The sequence below is a fragment of the Lissotriton vulgaris genome, chromosome 2_1 (genome assembly GCF_964263255.1).
Source record: "Lissotriton vulgaris chromosome 2_1, aLisVul1.2, whole genome shotgun sequence".
NCBI classification, from domain to species: domain Eukaryota; kingdom Metazoa; phylum Chordata; class Amphibia; order Caudata; family Salamandridae; genus Lissotriton; species Lissotriton vulgaris.
The window spans coordinates 88580358-88600411 of record NC_141687.1 but is presented as its reverse complement, the minus strand read 5'-3'; the positions used below and the strand labels follow the sequence as shown (position 1 = coordinate 88600411).

The following is a 20054-nucleotide window of genomic DNA, read 5'->3' as shown; positions in this document are numbered from 1 at the left end:
AACATGCCTCATGATGGTACTTTTTCCTGTGTTTAATCAGTGCTCCAAATAGGATTCTAATGACAGTATCAAGCAAAGAATGAGTTCCAGGGGTGTTGCTTTGTTGTTGGCTGCCATAAACATTGCTTATTCATGGAAAGTCTACATTTTCAAAATATGTCTTTCTTTTTTCTGATTAGCAAATATTATGAGAAGGAATCCTTGATGGCTGATCCAGTCTGCGGTTCCATCCTGGCTTCTCTTCTGGGTAAGTAAAGCTTCTGGGTAATATTTCAAGCCGGGGGGAAGAGTTACTGTATTTGTGAACTCTCAGGACACTTTGTTGCCCTGGATTGAGAAATGGGGCTATTGGATAATGAGGTTATTTATTGTGCCTGTATTCTATAGAGCATAATACAAAGACAGCTGTGATGGTGACTAACTTAAAGGGAGCAAGTGCTGTATACAATGCATATATACAAAGCTAGTGGTTGACATGATTGTAAACTTTAATGACACAACTCAGCATCCGAGTATAATATGAAAAATCCTGATTAAAGTTAGTCCTTTAGCATATTTGTCAATGTTTCGACCCCGATAAAAATAATTTTGAAACAAAGTCATCATCAGGACCAAAAAGCAAGCTAGCAGAAATCTTGAGTGAAACATCCTGGAGTATAAATTACTCCACCTCCTGGCATTGTTTGCATACCCTACCTTGTGTCACTTATAAGGAAATTCTGCATGGAGGAAGTAGGCAAAAAGACTTTGCTCAAACACCCTCTACAGATCAGTCATAGTTGGCTTAAAATATTGAGGAGCAGGACGCTGTATGCTTCAGAAGCAAAGGTTTTTTTGCCTCATTTTACTTGTTCCTCGCTAAATTCCCTTTAATCAGTATCTTTCATACTATACTCTGATTCTGAGTTGTGTCATTGAATTTTACATTCATGTCAGCCACCCCCTTCATATATATGCATTGTATATAGCATTTGCGCACATTAATTGACTTATACACCGTCACTGCGTGGTTTCTTGGAGCGGCTTCTGATTGAATACGTGTATATAATTTTATTTGCTGAGAATAATCTAATTATTGTCCATAATAAACTGAATTAACCTGCATATAAAGTTGCCAAGGAAGTAGAGGCCTACACTTCCCCCGAGGGGACCATTGTTTTGTTGTTATAATATGGTCCTGCCAGAAGCGGCCTGTGCAGGTAAGAAAGGAGGGGATGGGGGCGAGGCAATTAGGGGCATGGAGTCAACAGACGGCGAAAAGCTAAAATTAAATAAGAAAATAGAAACTTGTGATATGGCGTGCGCAAGGCAAATGTTTTTCTTTGTTTTAATTGTAATTTTAACTCATCATCTGTCGACTCCCTCCCCACTCCCACTCCGCTCTTACGTGCACGGGCCGCTCCTGTGTCCTGCTCAGATTCACAGGGCCTTATGGCTGCCCCTTCTAATTTGCATGCATTCTATAGAGCAGCAGGACTGGTCTGAGGTGCTGTTGCACTCAGTGGGTCATTACCATGCCGGGCGAAATCACTTCAGCCCGACACCGATTCGGTCATGGGACCGACCGACACCCGGTCGGCAGTTTCAACCTCCCCATTAGGATGCGACTGCACAGTGTTCAGTCGCATTCCTATATTTCACTATGGGAGCTTGCAATACTGCCGTAACCCAGCCATAATGCATGCTCCAATAGTGAAATGGGTGGTGCGGTTTATCCCTGTGAAACTCAATGTGCCTGCCACGAGGTGCATGTATCAACAGGGCCTTGGCCTCCAAGTGAAGGCTGTGCACCGAAGAGGAGCCTGCTTGGGGCCCCCAAACACACTTTGCCACATGGTTTTCATGTTGGACAGACTAGCATGGAAACCATTTTGGAAACCATGATCGGTGGATGGGCTCTCTGATCCAGTCGGAAGGCTGATTTAATTTCCAATAGACTCCATCATAAGGAGGCAGTCGGAAAGGAAACCGACCAATCCATTACGATGCGGCCCTAAAGGCCTCGACCGAAAGTAAAAAAAATATTTCTCATGTGTGAATTATATGCATGCACAAGCGGTGCTTTGTTGTGGGCTGCAGGACAATTGCAGAGAGTCTCTGTGTCTAATCCAGTGGCACCTTTCTCCTTTTCATGAGATCTAAGGGTTTTGTTTAGTTGGAGTTCTGTGCCCTTGGTTTGTTGACTTCTCCTGCTGGATTGCTTTGATGTCCAGGCTCTTAATATAATTGATATCCGTGCTTCTATCACCAGAAACACACAAAGTATGAAGTGTTTTCAAGAAGCAGAAACATGACAGTGTTTGGCTCCGCCTCCAAGCACAAGACAGACTGTGTCCTCTTTCCATCCTCAAAGTCCCTCCTCACTGAGGATGAGTCCACGTTCGCACACAGACCCCCATTTCCTGTCCTCCACCCTGCAACTTCCTGTTGTGTCTGACTTAAATATTTCATTGAGTAGGACAACCTGTGTTTGGTTTTCTTGCCTCACTTCTACAGCTTTATCGCTTTGTGTGTGTCTTGAATGGAGTATTTTTTAGTGACAGCGCAGTCAACCCTAAGTACAAGTGGTCAAATGTTATTCTTTGACCAGGGTCATCATATAAAGATGGGATGTATAGTGTATTTTTGATGCAGGAACTATGCTATCATGCTTGTCCCTAGTGCTCCTTTCATTCTGGATCATAGAAGGAACTGTGAGGGGGATTTAGTGACTGTAGTACTGCCGTGGGAGTGCTTGTGGGCTGCTGTGGGGATTAAAGTGGAACTGTAGTGAACAGCTGCTGAATCCGTTACGGGTCACCTCTGGTGGTTGTACGCTGATAGACTTCTCAGATTGCCATTTATTGAGTGTTGATAAGTCACCAGTTGCTTTGAAATGCCAGCATCCAGTTACCCAATGGAGTAGAGAGGGATGAAGGCTAGGACACCTTCCACTGTAATAACATTAGAAAATAAGTAAGTCCTAGTCCTCTGGAATGCTTTGAATATACATTTAGCTGTACTCTAGACATCTACACTGGACAGCGATAGCAGCAAAGGTTAGACACCAGAGCCCCTATGCACGGCTGCCTTGAGTCTAAGGAGACTTCTAACTGGAGTGCCAGACGGAAAACAGAGCGAGGCGGATGATGTGTCCTGGCTTCTCTTCCTTGATGCTCACTCATTAGGAAGGAATACCATTGTCATGGTTAGTGTCAATAAAGTAGGACTAAGCGACTGTCAGGTGACTTCTCATAATCATGTCCAGAATTTGCTGCTAATGGTGGTTGTTAGACCTGACATCATTGGCTTGAGTCTCACGGGTTACTACAGGAGGTTTGTCAAGGATTATGGCAACATTGTGCACACCTTGACTCGCTGACTTCCAGGAAGCAGCCACGAAATGTGATTTGGACTGACGCCTGTCAAACGGCCTTTGACACCCTGAAAACTGCAATGTGTACAGCACCTATACTCCAGACACCCGACTTTTCTAAAGAATTTGTTGTCCAGATGGACACTTCAGAGCATGGCGTTGGAGCTGTTCTAGCTCAGGTAAATGAAGAGGGCCGAGACTTGCCTGTAGCCTTCATCAGCCGGAGGTTACTTCCCAGGGAAACGAGGTGGAGTGCGATAGAGCGAGAAGCATTTGCTGTGGTCTGGGCGCTGAAGAAGCTAAGACCCTACCTGTTTGGGACTCACTTCCGGGTTCAGACAGACCACAGGCCCCTCAGATGGTTGATGCAGATGAGGGGTGAGAATCCAAAACTGTTGAGGTGGTCCATTTCCCTACAGGGGATGGACTTCACGGTGGAACACCGCCCTGGTACAGATCACGTCAATGCTGATGGTCTGTCCAGATTTTTCCGCCTTAGTGATGAGGACTCCCTAGGTCAAGGGTAGTTCTCCCCACCTTTCAGCTGGAGGGGACACGTGTTAGACCTGACATCATTGGCTTGAGTCTCTCCTCCATTTTTTCTGTTTGCCTCCTCTGTTTACGATGTTTTTGCTGGTATATCGCTTTGGGCACTGTGCCACTGCTGATCAGTGCCACAGTGCAAGTGCCCCCTATGTAAAATTGCTGTATTGATTGAATTCCATGTTTGGCTTATTTGGTTTACTGTCAGTCCCTAGTCTAGTGCACCAGGAGTGCCAGGGCGTGTAAATACAAATGCTGCTCGTGGGCCTGCAGCACATGTTGTGCCACCCACAAGAGCGGCCTAGTAAAAGTATGTCTAAAGGTCTGCCATTGCTAGACCTACGTGCAGTCTAGTGCTGTCACGCTGACTGCGCAAGTACACCTACTTGCCAGTCCCTAAACCTTCCCTTAACTTCATGTTAGTCACCCCTATGGTAGGCCCACGGGCAGGGTGCATTGTAAGTATAAGGTAGGACAAGCCTGACCAAGTGGACATGTCCTAATAGTGAATTACAGCCATATTCGTTTTTCACTATTGCGAGGTAACCTGCTCTCCATTAGTTAGAGTGGGCTGCCAGGATTATTAATGCTATAATCCTAGCTGGCTCGGGGAGCATGGTGCAATGTCGAGTTTGGTATCCCTGAACTCGGGGTTTAATAACGCATCCGTTCGTGTGGATGGTTTTTGGACTCTGGGTTTGAAAATAGCACTTTTAGAAAGTGGCTATTTTCTTGTCTTACTATTTCTGGTTTCTGCTGGTTTGGTGTGTGTGTGACAGGAGCTGGGTGGCTCCAGAGGTCTGAATGAGTCAGTGTGGGATGAGTGGGACATTTGCATTGAGAGTAGGGGGAGAGTAGTTCCTGATAGCCTGCCCTGCCTGATACAATGCTGGCTCCACCTCCTGCCAGGCGACTGATGGCTCTGTGCCTGCCATGGACGATCCTGGCCCCACCTCCTACCAGGAGGCTGATTGCTCTGCTCCTGCCAGTGACAATGCTGGCTCCACCTCCTGCTGGGCGTCTGAGGACCCAGCCCTGCACAGTGATTAGGCCAGGTGCCTCTGCCGGGCTACACCCACAACAAACCCAGGATGTTGGGAAATTCCCCTGCATGGACAAAGGGATCAAAGCCAAAAAGGGGTATAAGAGAAGGACCCCTGAACCAAGACTTTAGATCACTTCTGACAAGGAAACCTGAACCAAGGACAAGAAGCCTGCTGATCCAAGGACTTGTCTACCCCTTCTGCCAGTGTGCTGTTTGTTGGGGGAATCCTGCAGTGCTTTATTTTTGCCAAGGAACCAGGAGAGAAGAACTGAGTGTGTACTCTCAAGCTTTGCTAAAGAAAATCTCCAAGGGCTGGAAGAGTGCCAGCCTCCTGTTGAAGTCACAGGGCTAAAGGACTTCATCTGCTAAAAGTGCTATTTGCTGGAACTTGAGAATCCAGCACCTCTGAAAGAAACCAGCAATCTCGACGCCGACGGACGTCGCCGAATCCAGCTCGACATCGTGAGTAACGGCTCCAGTGTCCCGCTTCCTCGACGCCGGCCGCCGGGCCCGATCGACGCCAGCAGCAACGCCAGTGAGCAGTGAGTTCGGCTCCAGCCCCAAGTGACCTCGTGTCTTCACCGCTGCTGATCGCATCGACTTCGTGCCCTCTCGACGCCGTGAGCGCTGCTCACTCTTGCAACATCATCATCGACATTGACGACGACGCCGTATCCTGCTTCGCCTCGTGGGCGCTGCTCCTGCCTGACATCTGTCGACGCCGCTGCAGGTCGCCCAGACTCCGAGGCGGGATCGACGCCGAAGACGCGACGCCGGACATCTCGACGCCGCTGATCATCGTGTGCTTCGCTTTTCCAAGGTACTGTGTTGTGGGGGTCTGTGCGACTCCGGGCTCGACGTAGAGCTCCTCGCGGTCGACGCCGAACCCTTTGGATTAACTTTGCCTCGACGTCGTGTGACTCCCGTGTGGGTTACATTGTTGCCAGAAACTGTGTTTTAAAGAAGAAGAGTTACTTTTGATACTAAAGACTTTGTGCTAAGAAGAAACTACACTTGAACTATTATTTTTCCTTCCAAGAGTATTTATTAAGATTGTGGTATATTTTTGTCGTTATTTGGTCTTGTGCTAAGCCTTATATAAAAATCCTTATTTTTATAATACTACTGTGTCGTGTCCATTTGTAGTGTATTCACTTTATTACTGTATGTGGTCATAAATGCTTAACACACAGCCTCTGAGATAAGCCTGTCTGCTCTGCCAAGCTACCAAGGGGGTGAGCAGGGGTTATCAAAGGGTGTGATCCCCTTGCCCTGACTAGAAAAGGTGTGTCCCTATTTGTCAGAAGTGCATACCTCTGCCAAGTAGAGACAGCCGGTTCTAACATTGGTGGCAGCGGTGGGATTTGAACCTTGCATTTATGACCCATGTGCAGTGATTAGTGTGCGCTACATAGTGAAAGCAGACCATAGCGCAGCCACAATCTAATTTGGAAGGATTCTATTTTTGTTCTCCGCTTTTCTGAAGCTTGATTTTTTTTTTTTAACACTGCCAGTTTTGACTATGAGTGATGCCGGAGTCACTACCCCTGTTGTTGCTGTGGAGGAATTTGATAGGGAGAAGATGAAGGCATACGGGAAGAAGCAGCTGCAATACTTTTGCAAGCAGTTTGAAGTTCCTACCACAGGCCTCTCAAGAAAGGAGGGATATTTCAAAGCATTGCAGGCCTGGTTAGAGGCCAGAAATCCCACTGATCCGGTGGTGGTACCGCCAGTGGAAGGGGATGAGGAGGTGCCAGTGAATGGAGCCGTATCCTCTCCCGGTAGCAGTGTCTCCTCCAAAGGTCTTTCCCCTGAAGAAAGAGAAGAAAGGGCGAAAGAGCGAGAATACAACATGGAAATGGCAAGGCTTAAGATAAATGGGCAGTTGGAGTTAGAAAATGCAAAAGGCAGAAGAGAAGCTGATTTGGAGATCAAAAGGTTGGAGTTTGAAAGAGAAAAGTTAGCTTTGGAGCGTGATACCAGGTTGAGGGAGTTGGAGCTCCAAGCTAAAAGGTTAGAATTGAATCCCTCTGGTGGCAGCATCCCATCTGTGCCTGCAGAAAGTAGGTTTTATTTTCCCAAAGATGTGATCAAAGATTATCATAAGAATGAAGATATTGGTCAATGGTTTAAAGCATAGGAGTTAGCATTGTTGGCCCACCGGGTCCCTGAGAAGGATTGGGGAGCGGGGTTGTGGGGTCACTTTGTGAATGAGGGAAGAGATACCCTGTTAGACATGCCTGTTGAGGATAGGATGTCTTATGCTCATATGAAAGATGCTTTAATGTTGAGGTATGGCCTAACCCCAGGAAAGTACAGACAAGCCTTTAGAGAATGTAAGAAATTGCCTGGTACGACGTGGGTTGAATATGTGTCATTTTTTTGCAGAGTCATGGATGGTTGGGTAAAGGGCAGCAAAGTGGAAAGTTATGAAGCTCTTTATGATTTGTTTGCTTGGGAGCATTTGTCTAATAACTGTTTTCCAGAGCTGCGCCAGCACCTTATTGATAGCAAGATATCTAACCCTAGAAAACTTGCTGAGGAGGCGGACCACTGTGTCAGTACCAGGGTCCACAAGGGTCCAGTGGGAGACTCAGCCAAAGGTGGGCAGGGTCCCCAGCAGAAGAGTGGGGGGGACAAGGGTAAACAGAAGGAGTCCCAGAAAGGGCCCCAAAGTAATCCCCAAGGGAACCAAGGGAAAGGTTCCCAGCCTCCCCCTGAGAAGAAGTCAGGGGCCCGACAGGTAAACCTGTTCATAGGGGCCCGATGACCTGCTATGTGTGTAAGCAGGTGGGGCATCATTATTATGATCCCCAGTGTCCTATGAAGGACTCTGGTGCACCACCGCGTGCACCCCCCCGTCAGTTGGCGAGTGTAGCCCTGGGAGGGGAGGAGATGGTTGTCCCTGGTGGGAGGGGTCCCGCAGAAATGTCCCTGGTCTCGCTAGGAGACATGGAAATGGTCCCTCCACCCCCTCTGCCTAGTAACATTAATAAATACAGGCAGTGGGTGACCATTAATGGGCACCGGAGCGAGTGTGACAGCTGTCAAGTGTCACTTGGTGTCCAGAGAGCAGGTGGTTCCCCACGCATTCTACCCCGTGATAGCTGCTGACAACTCCCAGAAAGAGTGTGAGGTAGCTCAAGTTTCCTTTGAATGGGGGGAGTTTCAGGTACTCTTCAGGTTGCTGTGAGGCCCGCCATGCCTGTTGATTGTCTCCTGGGCAATGATTTGGAAGACTCCCCTTGGGCTAAGGTGGAGAGGGAGACACATTTGAAAATGTTGGGTGTGCCAGAGTGGGTGTGTGCAACCACTCGATCCATGACAGCAAGTAAGGGTGTTGATGGGGTCCCGGAGCCTGAAAGAATGGCCCAGGGCCCAGCTGTGAAGAGAAGAGGCAGGAGGCGCGGGAAACCGGCCCCCATAGTTCCCGTGGTCCAGGAGGAGGTAGACCCTGAGGGGGATGCCCTGGAGCCCACAGGGGAACAAGTAGCCGAACTGGGAGACCTGCCCGAGCTGACCCACTGGCAGCAGGATGGTGGTCCCTCCAGGGAGGAATTTGTTGCAGAACAGAAAGTGTGCCCTTCTCTTGTGGGTATGAGGCAGCAGGCCTCAGCCCAAACCTCAGGTGATCAGTCAGGGTCACATCTTGTTTACTGGGAGAACGACCTCCTGTATACCGAGCCTAAGGCTGCTGAGCCTGGGTCAGCCCATGTGCTGGTGGTACCCCAGCGCTTCAGAGCCTTCCTACTGGGTTTGGCTCATGACGTTCCGTTAGCTGGACATCTGGGGCAGGACAAGACCTATGACAGGCTTGTCACCCATTTTTATTGGACTCAGATGAGAAGGGATATAGACATCCATTGTAAAACCTGTCACACTTGCCAGGCAAGTGGGAAAAACGGAAGGAAGCAGAAGGCTCCCCTCCAACCTTTTCCAGTGGTCAGTACCCCCTTTGACCGGGTGGGGATTGACATTGTTGGGCCACTGGACCCCAAGACAGCCCTGGGCAACAGGTTCATCCTGGTCTTGGTGGACCATGCCACACAGTACCCGGAAGCCATCCCTCTCAGAACAGTGACGGCCCCCATGGTGGGACAGGCACTGATGGGTGTTTTCTCCCCCATGGGGTTCCCCAGAGAGGTGGTGTCAGACCGGGGCACCAACTTCATTTCCAACTATATGAAGTCTCTGTGGAAGGAGTGTGGGGTAACCTACAAGTTCACCACTCCTTACCACCCTCAAGGTAATGGGCTGGTTGAGAGATTCAACCGGACCCTTAAAGGCATGATCATGGGTCTTGAAGAACCAATGAGGCGTAAATGGGACGTCCTCTTGCCATGCCTGCTGTTTGCTTACCGAGAGGTGCCGCAGAAGTCTCTAGGGTTCAGCCCCTTTGAGCTTTTGTATGGTCACCCGGTAAGAGGACCTTTGAGTCTGGTCAAGGAAGGCTGGGAGCAATCTCCCAGGAAACCTCCCCAGGATGTATACAGTTACATGCTGGCCTTTAGGAACCAGACTAGGCGCTTCAGAGATCTTGCTCAGGCAAATCTGGAGGCCAGCCAGGAAGAGATGAAGCGGTGGTACGACCGGAATGCCACTCTGGTCGAACTTCAGCCTGGTCAAGAAGTTTGGGTCATGTCCCCTGTGGAACCTTGTGCGCTCAAGGACAGGTGGACTGGACCGTTTAAGGTTGTGGAGAAGAAGAGCGATGTCACCTACTTGGTGGACTTGAAATCTCCCAGGAACCCCTTGAGGGTCCTGCATGTCAACCGTTTGAAGCCCCACTTAGAAAGGTCCGAGGTGGGCATGCTCCTAGCTACAGATGCTGGAATGGAGGAGGAGAGTGAGCCTCTTCCTGACCTCCTGTATGCAAAAGAGCAAGATGGGTCAGTGGATGGTGTTGTCCTCTCTGACACACTGACCCTTGAGCAGCAGCAAGATTGTCGCCACCTGTTGGGGCAATTTCCTGATCTGTTCTCCTTGATCCCGGGTGTCACTCACTGGTGTGTCCATGACGTGGACACCGGGGACAGCACTCCTGTCAAGCACAAGGCTTACAGGGTGACTGACAAGGTCAGAGCATACATTAAGGAGGAGGTCTCCAAAATGTTTTCCTTAGGGGTGGTTGAGTCCTCTAGCAGTCCTTGGGCCAGCCCAGTGGTCTTGGTCCCGAAGGCTGCAGCGCCTGGTGCTTCTCCAGAACTTCGGTTCTGTGTGTATTACCGAGGACTCAATTCAGTCACCAAGACTGACGCACACCCCATCCCCAGAGCTGATGAGCTCATAGATCGGTTGGGAGCTGCACGGTACCTTAGCACGTTTGATCTAACGTCTGGGTACTGGCAGATCGCCTTAACTGATGGGGCAAAAGAGAGGTCAGCATTCTTCACACCAGATGGGCTCTACCAGTTCCGGGTGATGCCCTTTGGGATTAAGAATGCCCCTGCCACCTTCCACAGGTTGGTCAACCAGGTCTTGGCTGGACTGGAGGATTTCAGTGCCACCTTCCTGGACGACATCGCAGTGTTCAGCGCCAGCTGGGAGGAACACTTGCGCCACCTCCAGGAAGTGTTGTTGGCCCTGCGCAGAGCAGGCCTCACAATCAAAGCCAGTAAGTGCCAGATTGGGCAGGGTTCTGTGGTGTACTTGTGGCACCAAGTAGGGAGCGGCAAGGTGGCCCCCCTGCAACCCAAGATAGATACCATCCTGGCTTGGGCGCCGCCCAAAACCCAAACTCAGGTGAGAGCCTTCTTAGGTCTCACGGGTTACTACAGGAGGTTTGTCAAGGATTATGGCAACATTGTGCACCCCTTGACTTCGCTGACTTCCAGGAAGCAGCCACGAAATGTGATTTGGACTGACGCCTGTCAAACGGCCTTTGACACCCTGAAAACTGCAATGTGTACAGTACCTATACTCCAGGCACCCGACTTTTCTAAAGAATCTGTTGTCCAGGCGGACACTTCAGAGCATGGCGTGGGAGCTGTTCTAGCTCAGGTAAATGAAGAGGGCCGAGACTTGCCTGTAGCCTTCATCAGCCGGAGGTTACTTCCCAGGGAAACGAGGTGGAGTGCGATAGAGCGAGAAGCATTTGCTGTGGTCTGGGCGCTGAAGAAGCTAAGACCCTACCTGTTTGGGACTCACTTCCGGGTTCAGACAGACCACAGGCCCCTCAGATGGTTGATGCAGATGAGGGGTGAGAATCCAAAACTGTTGAGGTGGTCCATTTCCCTACAGGGGATGGACTTCACGGTGGAACACCGCCCTGGTACAGATCACGCCAATGCTGATGGTCTGTCCAGATTTTTCTGCCTTAGTGATGAGGACTCCCTAGGTCAAGGGTAGTTCTCCCCACCTTTCAGCTGGAGGGGACATGTGTTAGACCTGACATCATTGGCTTGAGTCTCTCCTCCATTTTTTCTGTTTGCCTCCTCTGTTTACGATGTTTTTGCTGGTATATCGCTTTGGGCACTGTGCCACTGCTGATCAGTGCCACAGTGCAAGTGCCCCCTATGTAAAATTGCTGTATTGATTGAATTCCATGTTTGGCTTATTTGGTTTACTGTCAGTCCCTAGTCTAGTGCACCAGGAGTGCCAGGGCTTGTAAATACAAATGCTGCTCGTGGGCCTGCAGCACATGTTGTGCCACCCACAAGAGCGGCCTAGTAAAAGTATGTCTAAAGGTCTGCCATTGCTAGACCTACGTGCAGTCTAGTGCTGTCACGCTGACTGCGAAAGTACACCTACTTGCTAGTCCCTAAACCTTCCCTTAACTTCATGTTAGTCACCCCTATGGTAGGCCTGCGGGCAGGGTGCATTGTAAGTATAAGGTAGGACAAGCCTGACCAAGTTGGCATGTCCTTATAGTGAATTACAGCCATATTCGTTTTTCACTATTGCGAGGTAACCTGCTCTCCATTAGTTAGAGTGGGCTGCCAGGATTATAATTTTTTTTATTTTTAATTTTTATTAGGAAACCTCAGGATTACATCATGTGCAAAGCAAGGAAGGGCCAAGAGGCCATCATACATTATCATCAGATGTCAAAATATCTTGCAACAAAGGATAAACACACTGCGTACTCAAGCCCGACTGGCAGTATTAAATCAGGATTGGCGACCAAGATTACCCACAGTGTATCAGGATATATGAGGATTCCAATTTATAATTAAGTTGAAGGATCAAACGTAAGGCAATATTACGATACCAGTTTCAAGCTATTTACGTACGAGGATATTAGCCTTCAGTTGAACGTACCAATGGGAGAACAATAGGTAAGTAGAAATCCAAGAGCAAACCCACCAAACCACAGTGACCCACTCCTGAAGCAAGCAATGCCGACAGGATCTCGTAGCATAAAGGGACACAAACAATGATCCTCCCATGGAACCCAAACCCCGGACTCCAACTATAAGAAGATAGAAAAAGGAAGATTATATCATAAAGAAACAAGAAGGAAGAAAGGAAAAGCGGGCCATAGAGACAAAGAAGAAACAAAAAGCACATCCCATCCCCACCCCCCACCCTGCATGCAGCGGAAGGCCACGGCCCACCCCCCCCCCCCATAGGCATGCCTGTCGCCCCAGGAGACCCCAAAGAAGGGAAAATAGGAGGAGGGCCCAAGCTCCGGCCCCTAACACGCCCCCCCTGCCCATCCTGAAAAACCCCAAGTAAGCCCACCATAATGGAGGGCATGCAGCAATACACTATCGTCCCAATCACCCCTAGTCACCATCGTAAGCAATGTTTTCATCCGGCACCAAAAACATCCAATAAGCACGTAATTCCGAGTTCAGCCTTGACCGGTACGAACTAAGGCAGCAATACGTCGCACATCGGGAGGAAGCAAGGTCAATGAGTTCGCAGTCCCTTGTGGAGCCAATGCAGCAGCAAGACAGAGCAAAAAAGTCCACACAGCAGAGCAACTCCATAGCACCTTAGCCATCGAGGAAGGCAGGCAATGCAAATCAGGAGTGTAGGTAGCCAGCCGGAAGGTGTAGAAGCCAGCAAACATAGCAGATCGGCCACACGTCCCACCAAGTTCGTTGTCCGGTTGCGCACACTTTAGAGAGTCCCCATTGCTGACAAACCGGGAAAGGACGGGCTCCGGCTCGATATCCTGGCCATCCACTTTTGTACAACTCCCCGTCGCCTGTGGGGAAGCCACAATCGTCCAGCGACTGCTCAGGGCAGAGTGCAGGTCTTTAAGAGCCAGTAGGACGTCTCGCGTTGTGGGTTCCATCGCCAGTCCACCAGTCTATGTAGCGCACCTCTCCCCCACGGAACCTCAAGGCAGGCGAGGACACAAACCCCTCCGAGAATTGGATAGTCAATGGCCGCCAACAGCATAACAATGAGTCGTATCAAGCACACTCACAATCGAGATCACCCACCGAGCTATTAGGCGCTTACCAGGCGTGCCCGAGAGCTCCCTTAGAGCAACATTGCGAGGAGAGCTGTCGGCCGCCGGCAGTATCCGGGGTAGGTCGGGGCTGGAGCGTTCGGCAAGAAGTATCGCCGAGTAAACAATCAGGACCAGGCTCCGGCGAAAACCTTTGTCGGGCAGGCCGAGGGGCGCCAGCGCTGTTCTGCAATCGGCAGTATCCGGTCACGGTCAATTACGAACCCGGTCTGGCTCACCGGGCGAAGATGGCCGGTCGGAGCCGATGTTGTTCAATCGCACTCCGGCTGCTGCGTCACTCGAGGTCCCGGCTCACACAGTGCAAGGGCCGGGAAGTTTGCGACGATGGATCTCGGCCGTGGGAAACCGATTTCGGGCCGGAGTAACACTGCCGAGCTCCATAGGCAGTCATCAGTACGTGGCTGCAATCAGGACGCAGGATGGATGTCAGGATAGTGCGGGAGGTAAGGGCGATCGGCGGAGCCGGGCTTCTATGCGGCCATTTTGGCCGCCGTCTCGGCTCCTCCTCTCTGCCAGGATTATTAATGCTATAATCCTAGCTGGCTCGGGGAGCATGGTGCAATGTCGAGTTTGGTATCCCTGAACTCGGGGTTTAATAACGCATCCGTTTGTGTGGATGGTTTTTGGACTCTGGGTTTGAAAATAGCACTTTTAGAAAGTGGCTATTTTCTTGTCTAACTATTTCTGGTTTCTGCTGGTTTGGTGTGTGTGTGACAGGAGCTGGGTGGCTCCAGAGGTCTGAATGAGTCAGTGTGGGATGAGTGGGACATTTGCATTGAGAGTAGGGGGAGAGTAGTTCCTGATAGCCTGCCCTGCCTGATACAATGCTGGCTCCACCTCCTGCCAGGCGACTGATGGCTCTGTGCCTGCCATGGACGATCCTGGCCCCACCTCCTACCAGGAGGCCGATTGCTCTGCTCCTGCCTGTGAAAATGCTGGACCACCTCCTGCTGGGCGTCTGAGGACCCAGCCCTGCACAGTGATTAGTCCAGGTGCCTCTGCCGGGCTACACCCACAACAAACCCAGGATGTTGGGAAATTCCCCTGCATGGACAAAGGGATCAAAGCCAAAAAGGGGTATAAGAGAAGGACCCCTGAACCAAGACTTTAGATCACTTCTGACAAGGAAACCTGAACCAAGGACAAGAAGCCTGCTGATCCAAGGACTTGCCTACCCCTTCTGCCAGTGTGCTGTTTGTTGGGGGAATCCTGCAGTGCTTCTTTATTTTTGCCAAGGAACCAGGAGAGAGGAACTGAGTGTGTACTCTCAAGCTTTGCTAAAGAAAATCTCCAAGGGCTGGAAGAGTGCCAGACTCCTGTTGAAGTCACAGGGCTAAAGGACTTCATCTGCTAAAAGTGCTATTTGCTGGAACTTGAGAATCCAGCACCTCTGAAAGAAACCAGCAATCTCGACGCCGACGGACGTCGCCGAATCCAGCTCGACATCGTGAGTAACGGCTCCAGTGTCCCGCTTCCTCGACGCCGGCCGCCGGGCCCGATCGACGCCAGCAACAACGCCAGTGAGCAGTGAGTTCGGCTCCAGCCCCAAGTGACCTCGTGTCTGCACCGCTGCAGATCGCATCGACTTCGTGCCCTCTCGACGCCGTGAGCGCTGCTCACTCTTGCAACATCATCATCGACATTGACGACGACGCCGTATCCTGCTTCGCCTCGTGAGCGCTGCTCCTGCCTGACATCTGTCGATGCCGCTGCAGGTCGCCCAGACTCCGAGGCCGGATCGACGCCGAAGACGCGACGCCGGACATCTCGACGCCGCTGATCATCGTGTGCTTCGCTTTTCCAAGGTACTGTGTTGTGGGGGTCTGTGCGACTCCGGGCTCGACGTAGCGCTCCTCGCGGTCGACGCCGAACCCTTTGGATTAACTTTGCCTCGACGTCGTGTGACTCCCGTGTGGGTTACATTGTTGCCAGGAACTGTGTTTTAAAGAAGAAGAGTTGCTTTTGATACTAAAGACTTTGTGCTAAGAAGAAACTACACTTGAACTATTATTTTTCCTTCCAAGAGTATTTATTAAGATTGTGGTATATTTTTGTCGTTAATTGGTCTTGTGCTAAGCCTTATATAAAAATCCTTATTTTTATAATACTACTGTGTCGTGTCCATTTGTAGTGTATTCACTTTATTACTGTATGTGGACATAAATGCTTAACACACAGCCTCTGAGATAAGCCTGTCTGCTCTGCCAAGCTACCAAGGGGGTGAGCAGGGGTTATCAAAGGGTGTGATCCCCTTGCCCTGACTAGAAAAGGTGTGTCCCTATTTGTCAGAAGTGCATACCTCTGCCAACTAGAGACAGCCAGTTCTAACAGTGGTTCATTGTTGAAAGGTGCACAACCAAGCAATCCAAAGACATGGCAAAGTTTGCCAGTGTATAACTGAACCTCAATTATTAGCATTTAATAGAGCTAGGGTGTATGTGCTTTGCTTTATCATTGGAATGCCAGCATGCCTAAAATATCTTGAACCAAATGGTGTGCCAATGATTAGGGTGTACTCATATTAAAGGGTGGTCTTTGATCTGGAATTTGGTGTTTTCTTGGTGTCGGATGATGTATGAATCTAGCTTCAAGGTGGAACAGGTCATTGCGTAGGTGTAACTTGAGAAACTGTCACATAGTAAACCATCTTTGGGCGGTGTGCAAACACTGCCCTTATACATGGGTTGGGCATCATGTGCATGGGTGTAGGTACGCATGGAGTGATGTAGTTCTTTCCGTTGGTCTTGTCCTTTTTATGCCTGGAAACTAAGCTGCCACTCGTAGATGTCTTTAGGCATGCTGGTGGTTTCTTGATAGTAGCAGGACCCCCTACTTATCATGGTGGGTCTGTGATGGAGCAATATCTTCAGCGGCTCAGTGCATTGGTGGTTCAGGCAGTCAGTGGTGGTGTCTGGACAGATGCTAAAGGAAACCAGCCGTAAAAACTCCATAGCAAGTGTAAGCAACTTACTCTTCATTCTCTCACTTGGCCTTCGTCAAGTAACTGTTGCTTCCGATGGTGGCCTGCCTGGCTGTGGGCCTATGGATGCATTAACAGCCAACAGTACAAGTATGTTGATGAGGTCGGTAAATGTGAACAAGCCTGACCAGAGGCCATCACAGGATTCTTCTGTTCAGGTGATGCCACTTTCAGCTCTCCTAATGTGTTAGATTGACCAGGCTTCATTAATTGACTTTAGGATTGTTAAGGTCCCTGTGGCTGGAGCAGGAACTCATTTGTGGTGTGTGGGTGGGTGGGTGCACAAGGAGGAGTAGATTTAAATGTGCTTAGACTGTTTTCAACAGCTCGACTCCCTCCTCTTCCCTTTATATTTGTTTTACAGTCAGGTGGTTGTCCCCTCTGTGGCCTGTCTGTGTTCATCTGGTGTGGGAAGGAAAGGCAGCTTGGTGAAGTTGTGGGCCAGATATTCAATGCTTGCAGAGGTGGGGCCCACTTGGTACCATAATGTGGTCTGTTCTGACCACCACTTGTGCAGGATGCTGTGCCAGTAACCTGACGTGTGGGGCTCCATACCAACAGCAGAGGGTGTGGCGACTCAGTTGACTCAGTTGAGGGGTGCCTCTCTCCCTCTCATCCGGGAAACATCCTTTACAATGAAACTTTTTCCACGCAGTACCTTTACAACGCAGGAATTACAACGCAAGTCGTTACGACGACTTGTGCTGGATGGCGCTGTAGGATAGGGAATAGTTTAATTTACTATCCAAAACCTTCCCTACTATCCACGGGGATTGGAGTTGGAATAGTAAATTAAACTATTCACTATCCAGTGCCCCCCAACGACTTGCGTTGCAAAACCTGAGCTGTAAAGGCATGCGTTGTAACGACATACATCCCTCTCATCCTGGTTGAGTGACTCATTCACCGCGCTCAGGAGATTTCATGTCAGCCATCCTTGCTGCAGTGTAAAGAAGGCTTCAGCGGATCTTCGAGTGCCTTACATCTATGCCACACAGTGGGAAACCAGTGTCTTCCTGCTTCCTCTGTTGGCAGTTAGGCACCATCAGTGTGCAGAGGCTTTCAATCAATCAGCATTTGTAGATCTCAGCACTGTCCTCCCTGGGAGGTCTCTGTTGTGCCAGCTCCCCATGTGACAGGTCTTGAGGAGACGGCAGGAAGAGGGAAGAAGCGAGCTGCGAAAGGCAGAACAGAGAGCAGAAAAACAAGCAAGCAGAAAAGGCAAACAGAACAGATAAAAGAGCAGGAAAGGCAAAACAAAGGGCAGAAAACAAGAAGAGAAAGACAAAACAGAGGGCAGAAAAAAAGCAGAAAGACTAAACAGAGCAAGAAATGAGCAGAGGATGCACAAACAGAGGCAGAAAAACAAGAAGAAAAGGCAAAACAGAGCAGAAGAGGGTAAAACAGAGGGCAGAAAAACGAACAAAAAAGGCATAGCTAAGGGCAGAAAAACTAGCAGGAAAGGCAAAACAGAGCAGCAGAGGGGAATAAGAGGGCAGAAAAACAAGCAGAAAGGGAAAACAGAAGTCAGAAAACGAGCAGAAAAGGCAAAACAGAGCAGTAGAGGGCAAAACAAAGGGCAAAAAAACTAGCAGAAAAGACAAAACAGGGCAGAAAATCGAGCCGGCATGGCAAAACAGAGGGCAGAAAATGAGCAGCAAAGGCAAAACAGAGCTGAAAAGGCAAAACAGAGGGCAGAAAACAAACAGAAAAGGCAAAACGAGCAGTAGACAAAAAGCAGAGTTCAGAAAAATGAGCAGTAACTGGCAAAACGAGCAGGAAATGAATAGAGGAGGCACATACAGAGGGCAGCAGGTAAACAGTCCGCTAACCGAGGCCAAGCTAAAAAAAAAGAAATTACTTCAGGTGGAGCTGGCACAAAGACTTGCTATGCTGGTGGGCCTGGAAGCAGCAGTTGTGCTGGTGTAAGGCACAGTAGGTGCAGTGGCATTCTAATGAGGTGATTTCAGAGCCCTGGAGGTTGTGATGCGGCCTATGACCATTGGGAAAACTGGCAGTGCAGGAAGGGGGTCTGTCGGTCACTGCAGCCGGGGTACAAGCGGGAAAGGAGCTGCTGTGCTAATGTGGTGGCTGGACTAGGCAACTTTCTTCTCCACCTTGGGGGGCCCCTCTACTGTCATCCTTGCCTAGTGGGTTCTGGTTAGAGCTTCCAGCACCTTCTCCTCGTCAGGGCCACCAGTCTCTTACCACGCAGCCAGCATGTGAGGCCTGGCTGCACCATCCGCTGTGAGCCTCATTTATTCCACAGTTGGGGCCACAATGATGTCACACCAGTAACAGCGTAAGGAGCACCGAGGCAGGACAGTGTTGGGACAGAGATACGCCTCTGTTGTGTGTGATGGAGACTCTGGTTGTGTGGGCCTGCAGGCAGCATCCACTCCAACTTTTGTTTTGGCAGCAGTACAGCAGGGCAGATGGTGACTTGAGTCCCCAGTAAATGTAAATGTAAATGTAATTTGCACCTTGTATAGCGCCTATCACCCAGGGGTCTCTAAGCGCTGTACGAATACCGCTGTGGAACCCTTCCTGGCCTGTTCCTGTGAGCTGTCCACTCCTGGGCACCCCCAAGGTGAAGCCAGGCATCCTAGCGTTGTTACGGCCGGTGTGGAGATTATGGGCCAGATGTAGGTAAATCTCATTTACCGATTCATAAATACCGAATTTTACCGATTCGGTATTTATGAATCTGTAAATGAGATGTAGGTAAAAAGTCGGTATTTTTTATCGAATCGGTAAGATTCGGTATTTACCGATTCGGTAAATACCGAATCGGTATTTGCTATTGAATCCTATGGGCCTTGACGCCCATAGGATTCAATAGCAAATACCGATTCGGTATTTACCGAATCGGTAAAAATACCGAATTGCTAAGAAGAACAGGGTGTCACTTTGAAACCCTGTTTCACCCCTGTAACTGGCTTTTGCGCCATGTGGCACACAGACATGCCCTTAGGGCATGTTTGTGTGCCACATGGCACAGGTGTACATGCACAGATGTGCATGTACCACAAGAATTCGTAATTTACCATGCAATTGTATTGCATGGTAAATACCGAATTCTAAAGGCCCTGTAGCACTGTTAGAAGTGCTACCTACATCACAAAATATATTTTCGGTATTTTTACCGAATGGTAAATGTACAGAATCGGTAAAATGTACAGAATCGGTAAATTTACCGATTCTGTAATATTACCGATTCGGTAAAATTGCTGATTCGGTAAAATTACCGAAAATTTATGTTTTTTTGGCCCCTACATCTCCATAGCCCTTTACCGGTCGGAAACGGACGAAAAACTGTATTTTCGGCTGTTTCCGACCGGTAAAGGGCTACCTACATCTGCCCCTAAGCAAGCTATTGCCCAGAGTTGCAGAGTGGAACCCATGATTAGAGTAGGCACCGAGGCAAGAATTATCGGGTCCGAGGACATTGAGCCCAAGACCCTGCCGCGACGGGGATTGAACCCTGGTCCCGGGCCAGACCTCTGCCTCAGGGTCTGCCGCTCTAATCGGTGAGCCACACTTCTCCACCCACTCCAGTTGTGGAGTGGGTGTCTCACCTTTTCCTTCCGTTGGATTAGCCAGTCCTCTGTTGGTAAAGAGGAAGGCAGAGCATCACACTTGGCAGGAGGATCTATATCTGGGTCTGTCTAAATCATAGGTACTCACAAACATTTTCCCAGGGTCC

The 20054-nt window shown here is 49.6% G+C and overlaps 1 protein-coding gene across 1 annotated transcript in view; it reads left to right on the top strand.

The window, feature by feature from the left end:
• SGSM2 (small G protein signaling modulator 2) overlaps positions 1 to 20054 on the top strand; it is a 986511-nt gene that overhangs the window by 612150 nt on the left and 354307 nt on the right. The window contains exon 5 of the mRNA XM_086954507.1: positions 180 to 247. Coding sequence (XP_086810633.1) covers positions 180 to 247 — 68 coding nt within the window. The remainder of the gene's footprint in view (positions 1 to 179; positions 248 to 20054) is intronic.